General features: G+C 34.9%; 1 protein-coding gene across 20 annotated transcripts in view; it reads right to left on the bottom strand.

Moving 5' to 3' along the window:
• The window catches only part of LOC129253713 (WD repeat-containing protein 97-like), a 66787-nt gene that overhangs the window by 37291 nt on the left and 8831 nt on the right, over positions 1 to 20665 (bottom strand). For 15 of the 20 annotated variants that reach the window (XM_054892133.2, XM_064095544.1, XM_064095541.1 and 12 more), the window contains exons 6-17: positions 19555 to 19683; positions 15442 to 15481; positions 14638 to 14776; positions 12842 to 13170; positions 12316 to 12388; positions 10657 to 10677; positions 7639 to 7821; positions 7035 to 7173; positions 6035 to 6141; positions 4148 to 4298; positions 3328 to 3403; positions 1054 to 1383 (exon numbers count right to left, since the gene is read on the bottom strand). In XM_054892133.2, coding sequence (XP_054748108.2) covers positions 1054 to 1383; positions 3328 to 3403; positions 4148 to 4298; positions 6035 to 6141; positions 7035 to 7173; positions 7639 to 7821; positions 10657 to 10677; positions 12316 to 12388; positions 12842 to 13170; positions 14638 to 14776; positions 15442 to 15481; positions 19555 to 19683 — 1717 coding nt within the window. The remainder of the gene's footprint in view (positions 1 to 1053; positions 1384 to 3327; positions 3404 to 4147; positions 4299 to 6034; positions 6142 to 7034; positions 7174 to 7638; positions 7822 to 10656; positions 10678 to 12315; positions 12389 to 12841; positions 13171 to 14637; positions 14777 to 15441; positions 15482 to 19554; positions 19684 to 20665) is intronic. The other 5 variants (XM_054892129.2, XM_064095539.1, XM_064095547.1 and 2 more) reach the window with 1 other exon arrangement.

Genomic DNA, 20665 nt, shown 5'->3' with positions numbered 1-20665 from the left:
GATGTGACAGAATCTTTTCTAACAATGGTAAGGAAGTAGAAAAACAATCGTTTAGTGAAATTGGGGACTGGTTATAAATGTTACTACAAAACTATTTACACTTATTTAAGTAGACAAGTGGAGTGCCTCTGGCAGTCTCGCCTGCATTACGTGATTCAATATAGCAGCAGTGCTGACTTTGAAAACTACTATAAAATAATTATTCACAAAAAACACCATTCATATTATAATATACTACTGATTTCATAGACCCTAAATGACATTTGACCTTGATCAAGTGACCTAAGACTTGTGCAAGATGAGCAATGATACTGGATTACCCCTATGTCCACATTTCATTAACTATATCCATGAACTTTCAAAGTTATGATGGCAATTCGACAATTACCCACAACATGGCCAAAGTTCATTTACCCTAAATGACCTTGTACCTTGGTCATGTGACCTGAACCTCGCACAGGATGTTCAGTGAAATTGGATTACACTTATTTCCAAGCTTTATGAACTAGATCCATAAACTTTCAAAGTTAGGATGGTAATTCAACAAATACCCCAACATGGCTAAAGTTCATTGACCCTGAATGACCTTTGACCTTGGTCATGTGACCTGAAACTCGGGCAGGATGTTTAGTAATGCTTCATTACCCTTATGTGTATGTAAGTTTCATAAACTAGGTCCGTATACTTTCTAAGTTATGATGACATTTCAAAAACTTAACCTTAGGTTAAGATTTTGATATTGATTCCCCCAATATGGTCTATGTTCATTGACCCTAAATGACCTTTGACCTTGGTCATGTGACCTGAAATCAAGGCAAGATGTTAAGTATTACTTGATTACCCTTATGTCCAAATTTCATAAACTAGGTCCCCATACTCTCTAAGATGTCATTTCAAAAACTTAACCTTAGGTTGAGATTTGATGTTGACGCCGCCATCAGAAAAGCGGCGCCTATTGTCTTAATCTGCTATGCAGGCGAGAAAAACACTATAGGGAGGTAAATGTAAATTTTTTATAATGGTTCTATGAATGGTTGCACCTGAGATACATACAAGAATGGGTTTGAGTTGTCCAGGTTTCCTATGTGGCCATCTAGCTAGAGATGGGTCTGGGAAGAATCCGACTGGTTCTTTCTCTGGCATCCATTTCCTTTCTGGGTCATAGTCTACTATAGGTCTAGTCAGATCCCAATCATCATAGTCTGGAATATCTGGTCTATGAGATTCCAGATGAACCTGATCCCAGTAGCCACAAAAGCCTTCATTCTTGACCCTAGTAGAAGCTGATGTTCCTTTCTTGATAGCATTGGCCTTAGTGAACTCAAATTCACCATCTCGAAGCTTACGCAGCTCTTCCTCTCTTGCGGCAAGTTTGGCATACGCCTAACAATGAAAATAATATTACAATATTTGTTTATAGTCCATACCTGCCAACCCGGACAGTCAAGAAATAGTTACAGATTACTAAGCAATTTCCAAAAATATGAATATAAATATTGACTGATGGGGTGTGTAAAAAAAAATTCTTTGGGCCGCCTAAAAGATCTATATTTTCCCCCTTGATCATATTTTCCCTCAGCGCTCCGCGCTTCAGGAAAATAAAACCCCTCGGGATAATATAAATCCAAAGTCTAAAGAATGTTTATATTACACACCACACCAGTCAATATCTGTATAATAGGAACCAGAAAATAGTATGAATGCTAGTCGGGTCTGGTACCTTTAAATGCTCAAATACAATAGATTCGTCTTGTTGAAAAAAATAAGATTAATTAATTATATACAATTTGTATTCGTGCAATTAAAGTTGAATTTACTATTGACATAAACTATGATACAAATGAAATTTGTATCACAAAATTATAGTTGTAAGAGTGGATTGACTAATATGTATTTTTTAGGCATCTTGTCATATTTTTAACCACATATTTAAGCAGGAATCCTGCTATAAGAGTGCTGTGTGTTTTTTCATTGCAGCTTTCTTGCAGTTCCCATTATTTTGTCTATAATAAAACATACTAATAGGTAAAGAAAAGCCACTTTCGTAGGCTTTTGACAAGGTGCTGTAACAGGTTTGGTTGTATTGTACTTCGGGGACTTTCCCATGTATTGTACTGCAAAATAAATCATTTATTTGCTTGAATTTTCTGAGCATACATGTATACATAATGAAGAAAATCGCATGATTTATTTTATTTTTTGCAGACTGAAATATTATCATTATTTGTATTATCATTATTTTGGGCAAAGATATTACATAACAATTAAGAAAAACATAGGCCTAAAGTCACAAAGGTACATGTGTATTTTTAATCTGTGATTTCATTCAGCTTCAAGAAAAATACAATAATGAATGTTCACTATTATCAAAATGCGCAAAATTCACAACTGATACCAAGGTTACGACATGAAAGAGTTTACTATTTTTTAATTAAAGGAGAATGAAACCTTTCGAACAAGATAGCTTGTGTGAAAATAGAAAACTCAAAGAAACAGATCAACAAAAGTTTGAGAAAAATCGGACAAATAATGAGAAAGTTATGGGCATTTGAATATTGCTATCACTAATGCTATGGAGATCCTCACATTGGCAATTCGACAAAGATGTGTGATGTCACTTGTGAACAACTCTCTCCATTACTTTAGTATATATTTCACTTAAATTGCCTCTTTTATCACATCTATCAGTACATCATGAGTTCTTTCTATAGGAGGGCATCTAATACAGAATTTTGATATATACATCATGGATAAAGAGTTTGTATCACTATGAGAAAAAGCAAAAAGACACATTTTAGGTGTATTTTATAGTCCATCAAAGGGAAAGTTGTTCACATGTGACATCACACATCCTTGTCGCATTGCCAATGGGAGGATCTCCATAGCATTAGTGATTGCAATATTCAAATGCCCATAACTTTCTCATTATTTGTCTGATTTTTCTCAAACTTTCGTTGATCTGTTTCTTTGATTTTTCTGTTTCGACACAAGCCTACTTGTTCCAAAGGTTTCATTCCCCTTTAATGAATCCACTGTTTGTGATAATAAACCTACATTAACAATTTGCTCATTAATTATTCAATATCCTTCCTAGTGACAGGCGTATATTTAGCACCCTGTGATGAAAGCTACATTCATTATTGGACGGTTCCTCATTATACGCACTAAATTTAGTGTTATCAAAGCATGAAATCTGCATTTCAAAACCACCTTTGTGAATTCGGGCCAAAGGGTTTACAACGTATAATAGAAAGAGGAAAACTGCAATGGCAGTCACAAGCCTTCTGCCATCTTTCATGAATACTATAATTCAAATCCTTTTCTAACCTCTTCCTTCTCCTCTTTCTCCTTTGTAATCTGTTCAGTTTCTTCTTCTGTTAGAGTGTCCACAAAGCGATCAAATCTGGTAAAAATACCCAAACAACCCAGAAAATTTATAAATCTATGATTTATAAAGAACAACATCTTTTGTGATTCTGTAGATTATTCAGTTATGTGTTACATGATTTCAATTTGTTTGAATAATTTGTAAATAAGTTGTATTTTAATATGTATTCGTAATTCCTATGTAATTTCTTTGCACAAACAGCGCTTTGAAACGTTTGTGTAAAGCACTTAATAATCTCAGTATTATTATATTATGATCATTTACTAGGGATAGACATTATGACTGAATATGCCACAAAAGCTTCTGAAGGTTCCCAGGTAAAAAACAAAACATTGTTCAGGTTTCATAGTTTACCATCGGTTTTCCGTGGGCATGTAAATGAGCATAAATAAATTCTCCTGAAGATAATAAACATGGGTAATGATGAGTTAGAGTGGTCCTTTTCATGACCAAGCACATGCTCAAGATAAATACATGGTGTAGCAATGCCAATCCCTTAAAAAGAAATGCAGCATTTCAAGGGATGAAAAAGGGATCTTGGGTGTAAACGATGCTGAGAAAAAAGCTTTTTCATAAAACCTGCAGTACTTTTAATAAAAAATAAGACAAAAATTATTAAAAAGGAGCACAGAACCATATACCATGAAAGAGAGAAAGAATAGAATAATACATACATGTAAACAATCATGAGAAAACATGGTGGAAGAAAGGGAAAGATGAAATGCAATGTTGATCATTGAGAAAAAGAATGACTGTTACCTGAAGAGAGATGAGTGAGCTGCTTTAAGTCTCTTATGACTTAGTGGTGTGAGTGCTCTGATACCGTCCAGTTCATACTCCAATGGTTGCTCCGTCGGTACGTCAGGAAATACCATAGATACCATCTTACGTAGGTATGCCTTTGGCATGTCTGTCATCAAAAATATCATTATTTTACAAAAAATCAGTTTTATGAAATGACAATTTATGTTACTATTGGGTATTTCATAAAGCATGACTTTACACAAGACTACAACATGTTCTTAGGTGCCAAGTCAGCTATAATTTTAGCACAAGAAAGGTTTACCAGTCGTCTGTAAAGTCATTATGAAAGGCCCACCTGTTCCTTATAAAAATGTGTAACTTTTTATTCAAATTTGATTATGTGAAATATGAATTCATTCAATAAATTGATCTGAGGATGCTGTGTGTATAGGTCCCTTCTATCTCAGAAATCTCATTTACTTCACACATGGATGCTGCTTCACAAAATAAGATGTAAAACAAGATCTTAATTCCCAGTAACCTGCTGTGTTAATAAAAAAAGGTTCATTTTTGCCAGTTTAAAGTCTGTCTAAAGCTTTGGTAAAAGGTCAGTAATGTGAATTATACTTGAGTATGAGTTCACATTTCAATATTCCACCCCAACAAAAAGTTGATTTGAATAAAAAGATAAAAATCCAACAAGCATAACGCTGAAAATTTCATTAAAATAGGATGTAAAATAAGAAAGATAGGACATTTTAAAGTTTTGCTTTATTTTTTATTTATTTATTCATTTATTTATTTATTTATTCATTTTTCACCAGGGTAGCTCATTCAACAAACGTTGATCTTCCATGAGGCCCTGGATAACAAACAATACAATTATATACAATTAAAAACAATCAATACATATACAATCATCAGTTCATATGATATTGTTAAAATACAGACGTATAAAGTGATAACAGTATTATATAAAGTAATATATCAAAAAAGAGATGATAGTTTATAGCATCAGTCCTGAAAGGGGAATGGTATTGCATCCCAGTTGATCGGCCTAGGCAAGATTGAGGAAATGTCTTTTAACAGAGAGTATGAAATTAATGAGGGTTTTAACATTTTTAACACTTTGTGGGAGACTATTCCATAGAACGCAGCCATCATAATATAAAGCAGTTGTATAATAATCAGTACATCAGTATTTTCACAAAACAGTTATACATGTATGCACATCCTGGTCAATATGCAAATAAGGACACTGATGACATCATCCACTCACTAATTATTTTGTATTTTATTGCATGAACTATAAAATATTATAATTTTCTCCTCATTATCAAGTGAAACAATGATTAATTCCTCCCTTGACATGTGGGATTAGCAATATATCTGGTTCAGTCAAGTTGGTCCTTATTGTCAAATATGTAAAAAATTAAATATTGTATAATTCAAACAATAAACAACAAAAGAAATAGTGAGTGAAGGACATCGACTGTCTCATTTGTATGTCACTGAATTGTGCATATCACTATTTTGTGAAAAATAAGCGAAATGTTAAAATGTCAACTTTTTTATTTTACATCCGATTTGATTTGATTAAATTTTCAGCGTTATGCTAGTTTGATTTTCTCTATTTATCCAACACAACATTTTTCTGGGGTGGACTTGACTTTTAATGAATTGAAATAGTGATATGCACTTTGGGGGAAATAACCAAAACTAAAGATAAGTTTCAATTATATAGCATTCCCAATGTTTTCCTCTATAAACAATGTTTCATATTCTAAAGGATAGTTGGGAGGGCCTTCTATTTAATATGTACTCTGGAAATAAACATTGTTGGTATCAAGGTCTAATTGAACAAGGAAGAAATTTGAAAGAGAAAAGGTAAAATCAACTTACAACTCTCATGACTGATGCGATGAATGTGATTTCCAATACCGACCAATAGATCACCTCGTTGACTACAGAAATCAACACCATATGGCTCTGCATTCAGCTTGATACATCTACAACATCATGGAGTTAAGGAAGAACACAACAAATTCATAAAATTTAAGAATTTAAAAGAAAACACCTTTTTTCAGGACAAAAAACTACAACTAATAAAGTGTAAACCGTGAAGAACAAGCAAAAACCAATTAAAACAAAAACTTGCAGGAGTTAAAAAAAAATCTGCTTATTACCCTGTTGGCAGTGTCTAACATGTGTTTACAAAGCTTAATCAGCATGGAAACGTTCTAAGATTTTCACTACTTACAATTGCTTCATATGGTGTGTACAGTGTACATATCACCAAAGAACACAGAAATGGCATGTTCGAAAACAGATAACTGGGTCTCTTACTTAGATAACACTAAATTATTAGGCTCTTCAAATTAATACATTTTACAATGCATTCATAGAGACAATTCACACAGATTAACAAAATTCTCACACACATAAATCTGTGCATTACTGCTTATTTGCTGTGTTTATGTTCCAGTCCCAATAAACATTTACCTTCAAAATGAAAATTGTATACAAGTAAACATGAATGAAAGGAAATAATCAGTCTTCACAATAAAAGGGTGCTTATGAAATTCATTTAAAAAAATACTACATGTATGTGAATCAATGAGCAAGATGGCAAAAGAATGATAATTGCAGACCCTTTTTTATAGCACCATCTCTCAGTAAATATGTTATTCCGAGGCATCCTATTATTATTAACCCAGCTTAAGGTCGAGCTGCTGTTTCCAGCGCTGTGTTAATTCAGGAAATTTGTCTTGCCGAGTACTCCACAATTTACCATCATCCCAATGCAAGAATTATTATTCCACTGCAAAGCATGCACAGTTTTGTATATGTTCAGTGATAATATACAGGAATTTACAATGAATGGGAAAGATGTGATACATACCTAATAAGCCGATTATAATCATCCCATATTTTGATAGTACCATCAATGCTTGTTGAAGCAAATACTTTCATACGTGGATTGCAAGCCAAGCCGGTGATATTATCAATATGGTCCTCATCAGGACTATGATCATTACGACCTGAAAACAGAATATTAATTATGATCATAATAACAAAATTCTGTTCCTTCATGGAAATACCATAGTCTATATGAATGTGGAAGTTTTGTTTGTTTTTTAGTAAGGCTAATCATCTGCTTCTTAACATATTTCAATAAATACAGATTTGAATCTATTATTGAAGTCTTTTGATATCATGGGAGGTGTGGTTGTTCCACAATTTTGGGTCCATTTACCTAACGCTCAATCAACAAATCATGTCTTGGATTTTACACAAATTTCATTGAGAAGATCATTTCATTTCAAACAAGGATTTCGACCTGGTTGATATTTCTGAATGACATTGCTGAGGAAAGCAAGGAAATTCTTGTTTACACACTTAAAAACAAGAGGAATGTAAACAAAATATGAACCTTCATCAGAAGCGATGTATATTCTAATGACCGCCTATTAACAAATAATAAATAAATAAAACACCAAGCATACTTTTATTGATCAAGTTGTAATGAACGAGACTGTAGGTGGCAGTATTTGGATCCTGGAAAGCAACACAGAGCGTTGTCTTCATGACTGTCATGTGTAGAGGCATATGAGCACAGTAGATAGACATGAGAGGTGTTAATGATTCCTCAGCAAAAGGAAATACTCTCCAAACTTTGATCACATTATCTGCATTAAAGATTGGACAGAAACAAGAAGATAAATGAAGTTACATTTACTATATACTACCATCTTGTCTTAAAAATATCAAAATTTGAACATACAGCTAGGGCAAAACAAATTTTTGTTAGCTGTATAAACCAGACCGATCCTCGTCAAACCTGCTGACGGTTTTTTATTCAAATTTGACCCCCAAAAAAAGTGTCAACCAGCACTAATTTTTCTTTTACTGGCGAATGGTACAATAGAACATCCATGACATGGGAAGGGGAAAAAAATGATCAACCAACCAACCCATTTTTTAGGCCTAAAGGAAGTTAGTTGCAGTGCTCAAACAATCATTTCATGAGAAAGTATTCAAAATAAGTTTTTCATCATATCATTGTAGATCTAGAACTAGTTTATTGCAGAATCTAACTGTATGAAATCTAAGCTGAAAATGGCCACACTGAATATAACCAACACAAATAAGAAAATGTGGGGCAGTGTATAATTGTACGATTGTTTTGTCTATTTCTCAGCAAATTTTGTAGCAGAATCATTTGGCACATACATATATATGCATATTATTAACTGTGGATATAAAGTTGAATTATTGAATTACTTATTTTCAGAATGTTACTACACCTGGCATTTATGTTCAATTATACTAATAGTAAGCATGCCTATAAACATTGTAAATATATTGTACTCTTATCCTCCAAAACATAATATTTCTTATATTTTTCCTTTCAACTTATCTTTATGAACAGAAAAATAATATATTATGATACATCTATCTGTTCTTGGTCAAGAGTGTACTGCCAAATGAGAAGCAGCAATAAGATTGTATAGGGAGTGTAAACCAACAAAAGGAAATTCAATGACATTTAATCAATCACGCAGGGTAGGAAGGACAAAAGGATGTGCATCAAATGGGTTCAATTCTGTTATTCTCCCTCCCACATAAAGATAATTTGCAAAAATTGTTCAAGAAGTCAATGGCCTTCATTTATGTATGTTTGTCATTGAGCAATTGTTTTTGTGTGAATTTAGGTAAATTGAAATTGGAAGCACTTTGGGCCACATGGGAAAAACGTGCTATAAATATTGGGTACTAGGTATTGGGTATTATTACTCATTGTTTGGAAGCTATCCACAAATTGAAATTTATGCATGCACCAACATCTATGGTAGACTCTATTTAAGGCCCTTACTACATATGCATCGGGTTTGAAGCTGGAATTGACTACAGCTTTGCAGCCTCTTTCAGGCTTCCAATTTAAAGACACCTCAAGATCATCATACTCATGTTACACAAATGCCGAGTCCTGCCCGGGGAGGGGGGGGGGGGGCCACTTCCATTGACGAGTGGATACCATGCGCGACCATGGGGTCTCAAAAAGCACCCTTAACAAGTATTGGCATGTGAAACCCTACCCTTAACAAGTATTGGAAACAAAACGGTACCCTTGGCAAGTATTCCCTGAATTGACCCCCTAAACAAGTACAGTGATATTTTAATTGTTATATCACGGACGTCGGTCGTCGGTTTTACCTTTACCTACATTGGGTTTATACGGCCCCACCTTGCGCAAATCGGACTCTAAACACGTAGTGTTGGAGCAAAAAGTACATCCTTTATAAAGCTTTTAGTCTTAATTTTTATACCCCTCAAATTTGACCCTAAACACGTATAGCTTTCCTGACGAAATAGATACCCTTTTTTCATTATTTTAGCGTTTTTGACACCCTTATTACGTTACGTACGTAATGTGCCCTATCTTGAAAAAGACATCCTTTTTACATGTTTTTTTGGTCGCGCATGGTATCCAGTAAATCCACTCGTCAATGTTAGTGGCCCCCCCGGGGAGTCCTGTCATTAACTGGCTCCATGTCACCCATTCATGTGACACGAGTCAGCTGACTGTTCACATTAAACATCGTGTAATGTTTTTGCACCTATTGTTTGCTATCACATCACTTCTGCCTAAGACTGACAGTCCACTTTTGATGCATATGAAGAACTGAGAAAGGACTCACGCCGGCTTCAAACGACATCCAGAAGTGGACTCAGTTTGAGCTGGCATAAGTCTGTCCTCCGGGGGCAACTTCAGTCCACTTTTGATGCATATGTAACAGGTCTTTAGTAGACCTTCCATAAGTCAAACAATGGCCTAACTCTTAGTCCAATATCAACTTACATGAATAGTTTTCTGTCCAATATGGCACAGGCTCATTTTTGTTAAAAATCAACCGCACATTGAGAGCCAGGTAGTAAATTTTTCTGTGCTTGGGAATGCAGTGGATATTGAAAAGCTATCACTCTCTGCTTTTTAGGTAAGGTTAAGACATAAAATACAAAAGTCACTTCTTTCATGGAAATTCAACTGAGCTTATGAAAGTTATGCAATAAACCAAAAAATATAAAGTAAAAACATGTACATAACAGCAGTTTGCATTGCCTTTAACATTAAAAAGGGAATTCCAGAGTGAAGTTCCTATCAATTTGAATATGTGAATGGATTGTCAACACTGTGCATAAAAAGAAGAGGGTTGGTGATATCACTTTAGACACATGCACACATTGGTATCAATAATGCATACCACTTTACCACGTGTGTACGATAAAGAGACCAACAAACTCCAAGCTCAAGAGCATAAGTGCTGTGCTGGGAATCAAACCCCGGATTTTCATACGTCTTGTCAAGCATAATTTCTTACACAACTCGGCTGCAGCACCTCCACAATACTGCTTAAATATGCACACACTTGTAAAATTGCATGTACATTGTAGAGAGTGAGGGCATTATGCATTTGTCAGTCCCACAGCAAACATTCTACGTGGTGTAATCATACACTTACCATCTTTGATCATTCCACAATCTATGAATAGTGTTAGGACGTACAGAAAAGAAGGGTTATAATTAATCTATCAACTATTTATCTACTGACTTGTGAGTGATACCTACAATAAATCAAACACATTGTGCCATTGCAAGAATCTAAATGCTAAACTGTAGGCTATGCATACTAATTACAGTCCAGGAAAATCAGACTTGCATCAAACCTTTCTATCATCAGCCCAACTATTATGCTAGTATCAATTCAAGGAGCTAAGAACAATCTAGTAAATCATTATAAGCAATATTTCATACAATGAGATGAAAAGTTGAGATCCAGTTGTTTGTATAACCAGGTGGGGGGGGGGGGGCACTCAACTATATTGCGGTACACACGCGCAACCATAAGTTGTACTTATACACCCTAAACAAGTATTATCAATTGGTCAAATTTATACTGTAATTTGATTATTTTTGCATGCTTTTTCAACAATTTTGCCCTCTAAAAAATATGCGTTTAACTCCACAAACATATCATATTTTTCCTGATTTGGCCCTTTTGACACCCTAAACTCATTATTTTCATGATGGGCCATGACCGGCAAGAAGTACCCTTTTAAGACATACAGGTTGTGCTTGTGTACAGCAATACAGTTGCATGGACCCCGAGAAATATAATTTTTTTTAAATTGAAAGATTTTGTAGATGAATTACAATTTCATTAAGCTTACTCAGATAATCCAGTGGAATTTTAAGTCTTCTTCAATAAGAAAAAAATGTTTTTTAAATCAATTACTTAAATAGCTACATAAGCAAAAAAAAATAACAATGGTGAAAACACAAATGGTATTAAAATTCATGTCTAACAGGACCCATACAAGCTTGAGATCCAGTAATGGTATAAAAATAGTCACATCTTGTGGAGAAATCTAGACCAATATCAACATCACGTTCACAGCAAATTACCACCTTCATTGTATTATTGTTAATCTAAAATTTAAGCAATCTGCTATAGTATGGTTTTAAGTTGAGTCTTCTATGAAATTGTAAGTAAAGGAAATAGATGCCCTCCCCCCCCCCAAAAAAAAAAAGAGTTATGTAAGGTTGTGAAACTACTTCTTCTCTGATCTACTGTTGGTGAAATAATACATTCTAATGGTGCAATTAGATTGACAAGAAGAAAATATCCCTGTTGCAATTAACATTTCAAAGAGTGGTAAATTATCAATGCTGCAAATTGAACTTACTTTAACTATAATTATAAATCTATTTTGGCAATAAAAAATAACTTTCCAGCAGAAGAAGAATAGTTTTTAATTGAGTCTATAAATCGTATTACACCCCCATACATATTCCAAAAATTAACAGAAAAAGAATGAGGGAAAAGGACACACATTTCATGTCTATTAATATGATTCTTTTAAATAAAGCAGGAACAATTAAGAAAGATGTTCTCTCTCTCTCTTCCTTATTTTTCTATTTTAATCTTTAATTTTTTTTAAAGATTATTTAATTGTTATTATTTAATATTTCTAATTCTTAATGGGAGCTCCAAGATTCATGCTCACTACTGTTATAAATAATATTAAAACTAGTGAATTCCCTTACAGCATATTCAACATTCACAATCATAAAAAGTAGTGATCTACAAAATGAAGATGATATTTCAAATTTATTTTACCCAGTCCTGCTGTAATAAGTTGATCATTCTTGGGATTTGTTGCAACTCCTAGTACTCCTTTATAGCCGTGAGCCTAAAATATATGAAACACACAATATTGGATGAGTGGAATTAAATACAAATACTAAAATGAAATTGGTTTAAAATAGACAATACAGACAATAAAGCAATCTTGGTTCTTTAAACCCTGGTTGACATTCATATGAACAAGAATACTGTATAGTCAATATCATTGAATACACATTATAACCCTAGAGTATAAAAAAAATTGTGACTTGTTCCATATAAATTAACTCAATTCCAGTTTCTCATGCGTGGCACTTCTCCCTTTCTCCCAATCAGATTTCCGGATTTAACCTGATGTGATGCATCTTTATCAAATTCCCTGACTTTTCCCTGACTGGAAAAAAAAGAAAAAAACTTCTCCCTGCTTTCCCTGATGGGCTGGGAACACTGGAAAATGAAGATAACAATGAAAATGAAGAAAAAATAATAAACAACACTTGAGAGAAGAGCTATGACTTACATCTGTCTTAAAGACACATTTTAACGTCTTCCAATCTAAAACAGCCACATATCCATCCTTGCGACCGCCAATCAGCAATGTACGATCTTTATTCTTAATCTGCTTGTCATCCATGACATTGGTAGCGGCCAATGTCTTAAAGATTCCTTTCCAGGTATCATTCTGCATTGTGGATTGAACCACATATTCATAAAGACAGATACAGTTGAGGGAGTTCTTGTCTTTGGCGTTACCAGATGGAGGTGACCATGTTTTAAATACCTTACAAGGATTGACCGAAGTATCAGCTTTGATAATTTGACCAGATTTCAGGATGGCAAATAACATATCTGAAAAGAAACATGAAAATAGAGAAATGGTCAAGACACTATCATCGGCCTGATTTTTATGATTGATCATCATATGAAATGCATCAACCCCATGATGGCAATTCAACAAATACCCCCAACATGGCCACAGTTCATTGACCTTAGACCTTGATCATTTGATCTAAGACTTGTGAAAAAGATCAATGATACTTGATTATCATTGTGTCCAAGTTTCATGAACTAGATCCATAAACTTTTAAAGTTATGATGGCAATTGAACAAATACCCACAACATGGCCAAAGTTCATTGACCTTGAATGACTTTTGACTTTGATCATGTGATCTGAAACTCACACAGGATGTTCAGTGATACTTGATTACTCTTATGTCCAAGTTTCATGAACTAGATCCATAAACCTTTAAAGTTATGATGGCAATTGAACAAAACCGCTTGCCCGGGGCAAGTGAAAATAACGTGCGGGCAAGCATTTCTCAAAGTCAATTGCCCGATCGGGCAAGTGGTTGTTTTGAAAATGAAAACGATATTACAGTGAATTTTAATAATTTTTCGGCCAATTATCGCTCATAAAAAATGTCATACCAGTCAAAAAACAGTGGAAACATGTCAAATCAGCGCCAATGTACCAACAATTTATCGCGAACGGTCCCGTTCGATGGGGGCCGCCATCTTACTTTCTAAACTATACTGTGCGCATGCGCTACTAATCAACGAAGGAGCTAGCTGGGGAAACCCCTCTCTCGCCCTCTTAGCGCATGCTATAATACATCGGCGCTACACAGTACATGTACGTACGTACGTACACGAGCGATCGCGAGCCAGCCGACTCTCGAGCTAGATCGCGCTGAATGCATGCAAGCTTCGACTGACTCGGCCAGGACTCGGCTTCAACTTCAAACCAAATAAACAATGAGTCGTCAGACTAAAATAGGCGACTTTTGTCGTCGCGATCGGTGACCAAAACAACTTGAACAAGAGTCAAGAAAAAGAAATGCCGAGGCCAGCGCCAGTAAATCAAGTTCAACCAGGACAGAAAAGAATAATTAAGAGCAAAAGAATTTTTGAAAAAAAATCGGGCAAGCAGTTTTTTCTATCGGGCAAGCAATTTTTTTTATCACTTGCCCGACAGGACAAGTGATGAAATTTTTTTTTGTTGAGGCCTGCATACGGTAAATCATAAATTTTTGTGGTTTATTCAATAATAATTCGCCATTTTATAAAACCCATGATGCATGGGTTTCTTTCTTGGGTCAGTGGAACTGTGCAAACAGTAACTTTCGCATTACGGTTTAAACCCATGATGCTGCTTGGGGTTATACCATGCCAAAGTTACTTTATGCACACAGTTCTTACCGAACCACTCTAACCCCTGCATCATTTATATACTGATGCATGTCATCCTGTGTATCATTTGTACATTGACAAGTTTTATTTTGATGCCAACCAAACATAAACAAGATAAGACTTACTTTCACTGGCCGAGTATGCTGCATCTACGATCCCCTGCTGTGCATCATCAGCTAAATATGTAGTCAAAACATCTCCACTTCCAGGTGTTATGATCCGTACAGTACCATCTCGACATACACACATAGCTCTTGATGTTACCTAGTATAGTACAGCATTTCAATTATTCAATTATTAATTATGCAAATTGGGCGTGAATGTAAGATATGTCCAGGGGGTGTATCACAAAGATTGAAGCGTGAATTAAATTCACACTTGAATTCACAGTTGCTTGAGGAGTAAAAGGTGGCATTGCATTGGTCAGATAAAATTACATGAACTACTGCACATTAATCAATCAAATTTCATAGTATGTGCACTTTAATTTCTAAGCAAGTCAACTTAAATCTTTGAAAAACACACCCCCTGGTAAACAAATTTCTAATTCATGAACAAAGGAAAATGCATTTCTCATGACAAATATGAAAAAAAATCCTTCTTGAAATTTAGGTAACTTGGTTTAATAGACTTTGCTCTAACCAATTAAGAAGTCAAAAGCAATGAATTTTTGTAAATAAAAAGTTTGGATCATTGATTTAGAATAAAGTTATAATAACATTTTAACATAATGAAAATTTAATACACTATGCAGTTGAGTATAACACTGAAGTGTAGGAACTTCTCTTTTAAAAAAGGCACATCAAACGCTATTAAAAGGGGTGAATTGAATGAGGTAAACACTGTGTTTCATATCAGTGGTTGCTGATTTAAACAATAATTTGGGATGATCACACTATAAATGAAAGTATAAACATAAGTCAACTTACATCAGGATGCGTAGTCATATTAATTTTGTTAACTTTGCTCCTGCAAATAGAAGAACATGATATCAAAAGGATTAGTACTCTTTATATCCTACATAAATTAAATCCTGTATGCTGATTGGTTTAAATATCATCATGTGACCAAACATATTCTCACTATTTTGCGATGTTGAAAATGAAACGTCCACCGAAGAAAATGTGCTATTCCGCGACGTCAATGATGGAATAGTCGACTATTCCATCATTGACGTCATAGATCATTGACACAGATCATGCAATCTTTCGGGCGCACCGGTCAGCAAGTTGACTCTACCGGGCAAGTCCTGTGAAGGGACGGCGCAGGCACAAATCAGCGTTCCGCTGAGCGCGTGCTCTCGGGAAAATTAGATCAGTCTGCGCAGCGCGTTATCAATATTCATGTTCAGATAAAGAAAGGATTATCTACGTGTACAAGAGTAGATATACTATTGTTCTACCTTATTAAATGTAGGATATAAAACAAATATACCAGGCCTTTATTTCAAAAGTATAGAGGGAATTATTTATCCTCGGTTGTACTGGCCATATTACTATTACTAAGTAATGCCAGTCCAGCGTCAGAATATAGTTCCCGCTCAAAACCTGGTATATTTGTATAATAGAATCCAGTATATTGTGGGCAGTAGAAGGGCCACGATTAGTCTCATTTCACTTACAACTAGCACATCAATGATGTGGAGTTCATCAGGCATCTTGCAACAAAATTTAACACAATTTTTAATTTCAGCCCTGTTGACACTGCAGTGAATTATATTGGTGACATTAATTGAGGAAACAGAATTGAAATTGATGAAGAAATGACAGAGTAGAAGCATTTTTTGCGATTTATAAATAATTTTTTTGTCAAAATTTCTAAATTCTGTGTAGAATATTGTGAGTTTTAAAATATGCATAAATTTAATGAGTTTCAAAATTCTATGAAGAAATTTTGTATCCCCACCTAGAGCTATCATATAAAGCAAACAAAATTGAAATTGATCAACAAATGAAGGAGAATAAGCATTTTTTTGTGATTTATAAATAAATTTTGCATAAATAATTTTCTAGTCAAAATTTCAAAATTCTGTATGGAAGTTTGGTGACCCTCATGTAGCTCTACCAGATAGATGAATAAAAAAATCAAAATTGGTCAACAAAAAAGAAGATTGCAGATTGTGTATTTAGCCAAAATTCATAAAAGTATCATTATTTCTACTTTTACAGATTGAACTTAAAGGAGAATGAAACTCTTGGAGCAAGTTAGCTTTTGTGAAAGCAGAAAAATCAAAGAATAAGATCAACAAAACTTTGAGTAAAATAGGACTAGTAATAAAAGAGTTATGAGCATTTGAATGTCGAGATCACTAATGCTATGGAGATCCTCCCATTGGCAATGCGACCAAGATCTGTGATGTCACACACGTACAACTCTCCCATTTGGACACTGAAAATATACCCCAAAACATCTCTTTTTGCTCATTCTAATCATATGACAAACGATTCATCAATGATATAATGTTGTGAAACCTCTGTACTTGTCCTCTCATAAAGAGAACACCTCACCTTGTGATAGACTCTATAAAAGTGAGAATATAAGTAAAATAAGTACTAAAGTAATGAGGGAGTTGTACGTGTGTGATATCACAGATCTTGGTCGCATTGCCGTTGGGAGGATCTACATGGCACTAGTGATCTCAATATTCGAATGCTCATAACTTTCTTATTATTCATTCAATCTTCCTCAAACTTTCAACAATATGTTTCTTTGATTTTTCTCTTTGATATGGATTCAGCTGGTTTCAAGGGTTTCATTCTCCTTTAATCAATTTTGTCTTATTTATGATCAGAATTAAGTCTGCAACAATTTCCATTGAGAAAACAATTAAAAACAAAATGTCAAAAAATAAAGAAATGCATAAGAAATTTGAAAAAAAAACAATAAAATACTTTTTTTTAAAAGTACATTTGATCGGGATCCTACAAAGAGTCTGTGAATAAAAAATTAGCAGTTTTGGGGCCATATGATAGTTGATAAGAGCAAATGTTTTATTTCATGCATAAATTAGCATTATTAATTCATTAAATGAAAAATCTTATTATTTCAAAAAAATTATTAAACCATACAGCCTTACTACCACTGTGCAAATTTTCGCAGTGCTTGCGCGATCGAAGGCGGCCCATGGCTGTGAGAGGGGTCCAAATAACCCGGCTCTTTTGGGGTTAAGGTTGCACCTTGAAATTAATGTGGCAAAGGGGTGATTCTCTACGTGGCAAGCAAAGAGTTAAAATGATTCATTTTATGCTATTTATGATCGCAAAAGGGTCCCCGACAAAGTTTAATAGAAAAAACAAAGAAATACATAAGAATTTTTTTTTTAATCTATTTTATTTTGGCAATTTTTTAGTAGATATTTGTTAGAAATATAAAAATTGATACTCTCACCATAAATTAGCATTCTATTGGTTGTATAAAGTGAGTTAAAGGCAAAAACATACACAAAAACACAATTTAGGGCAAATTTCATATCATGCTTATTTGCATGATTTATAAATAAAACAAGTGGAATGCCTCTGGCCGTCTCACCTGCATCACGCGATTCAATATAGCAGCAGTGCTGATTTTGAAAACTACTATAACTCGCACAAAATGTTCAGTGATACTTGGTTACTCTTATTTCCACGTTTTATGAACTAGACCAATACACTTATAGAGATATGATGGCAATTCAACAAATACCCCCAACGTGGCCAAAGTTCTATGACCTTACATGACCTTTGACCTTGATCATGTGACCTGAAACTCGCACAGGATGTTCAGTGATACTTGATTACTATTATGTCCAAGTTTTATGAACTAGACCAACACACTTTCAAATTTATGGCTGTAATTCAACAAATACCCCAATTTGGCCAAAGTTCATTGACCCTAAATGACCTTTGACCTTGATCATGTGACCTGAAACTTGCACAGGATGTTCAGTAATACTTGATTACTATTATGTCCAAGTTTCATGAATCAGATCCATAAACTTTCAAAGTTATGATGGTAATTCAACAGATACCCCCAATTCGGCCAAAGTTCATTGACCCTAAATGACCTTTGACCTTGATCATGTGACCTGAAACTTGCACAGGATGTTCAGTAATACTTGATTACTATTATGTCCAAGTTTCATGAATCAGATCCATAAACTTTCAAAGTTATGATGGTAATTCAACAGATACCCCCAATTCGGCCAAAGTTCATTGACCCTAAATGACCTTTGACCTTGGTCATGTGATGTGAAACTCATGCAGGATGTTCAGTGATACTTGATTAACCTTATGTATAAGTTTCATGAACTAGGTCCATATATTTTCTAAGTTATGATGACATTTCAAAAACTTAACCTTAGGTTAAGATTTTGATGTTGATTCCCCCAACATGGTCTAAGTTCATTGACCCTAAATGACCTTTGACCTTGGTCATGTGACATGAAACTCAGGCAGGATGTTCAGTAATACTTGATTAACCTTATGGCCAAGTTTCATGAACTAGGTCCATATACTTTCTAAGTTATGCTGTCATTTCAAAAACTTAACCTCAGGTTAAGATTTGGTGTTGACGCCGCCGCCGTCGTCGCCGCCGCCGCCGCCGTCGGAAAAGCGGCGCCTATAGTCTCACTCTGCTATGCAGGTGAGACAAAAATATAAACAATGATTTTTTTTGTTATTTTACCATAGTCTTGTAGTTTACACCTGGCTCTACGCGTGCAAATTTTTGCGGCGATTGTGCAATCAGCGGCCGAGTTTTGAAGGGGCGGCCGCCCCCCCCCCCCCCCCGCATATATCCTTGTCTGAAAAAGCCCAGTTAAAATAGGGTTAATCCTGTTTTCAGGTTCATCCCTCCCATCCCTAGTGTTTTCTTAAACAGGGGGATTCACGTTTCAGTGCATCCGTTTCAAATGCTCTGGGAATTCTCCTTAATTGTACTATCATGGCTATCAAAAATGTACAATTTTTTATTCATAAAATATACCCCCAAAATTTGATTAAGCAAGAAATATCCCAATGCTGGCAAACTCCAGTTGGCCTCATAACCTTTCATATGATACTCACCCTACTGTGGTGAAGAGATTGTGGATGTGACGTAATTTCCATAAATCTACTGTTGTATCCGCAAAAGAAAAAACATCATCGTTTTTTAGTTGTGTACCTAGTCCTGCTATCGGGACTCCAGCTTCAATTCTGTCAGATTTTACATGTGAAAAACAAATTACAATATCAAGACATTTTGTGTGTGAGATTTCATCACATGATAAAACATAAATAAAAAAATGCATCAAAGTAACTTAACCAAATAGCCCCTAAACCGCCGGAGACTATCACACACTGAACCGCCCTTAACCGCCCGTACGTTTTCTTTGCGCTATAGTATCTCTTGTCTATGATTTACCGTGGTAATATTGCGTGTGCATACCGTATAGGTAGGCTGCTATATAGATCTGCATAGAAAAGTGTATGCTCCTATTGAGTATAATATAGAAAAACCGATTGACATGCATCGGTGTGTAGCAAGTTCCAGACTGTTGCGCAGTCGATCTCAGCAAAGATGGCTGCGTCCATGTCTCGGAAAACCACTTACTTCGCCGAAGAAGCTCGGGCGTTGCTATATGTTCTTCAAAACGTTGGATATCACACAGAGTGACATCTAGATGTGAGTTGGAATTAATTTTTGACATATTTGATCCAAGATTTGGCGAAAACTTTAGTATTCTGTCAGTGATACTTTACATTTTTTTGAAGGCGTGGGACTGGGGCGGCTGAAACCCAAACTTTTGTTTTTTTTCTTCCCGCTCTGCAAACGATTGTCAAAGGTCAATATTCGTACATCTGATTGAACTTTGCCATGTACCATTCTATTCAACAGGTCCTATGCTACAAAATAAATATAACTTGTAATGAACAAAAGTAAATTTATAAAAAACTATTTCAATTTGTTTGGAACAATGCCTACTTATTACCAGTTTTATTGTTTCCTCCAGTGAGAGATTGCCATTATGCATAGGAATCTGTAGGTGCTATAGGGTTAATGTCATGTTTTGACAATTTTGTCATTATCATCCAGTTTATCTAATTTAGGCCCAATTGTGCAGTGAAAAATATTGTGCAACAAGGAAATCAGATTGCATATTCAATCTGAGAAACCAGATAGATTTCACCCTGATAT

Source organism: Lytechinus pictus, chromosome 2 (assembly GCF_037042905.1).
Source record: "Lytechinus pictus isolate F3 Inbred chromosome 2, Lp3.0, whole genome shotgun sequence".
NCBI lineage: Eukaryota > Metazoa > Echinodermata > Echinoidea > Temnopleuroida > Toxopneustidae > Lytechinus > Lytechinus pictus.
The sequence above is the reverse complement of the archived record's forward strand: the minus strand, read 5'-3'. Positions and strand labels throughout refer to the sequence as shown.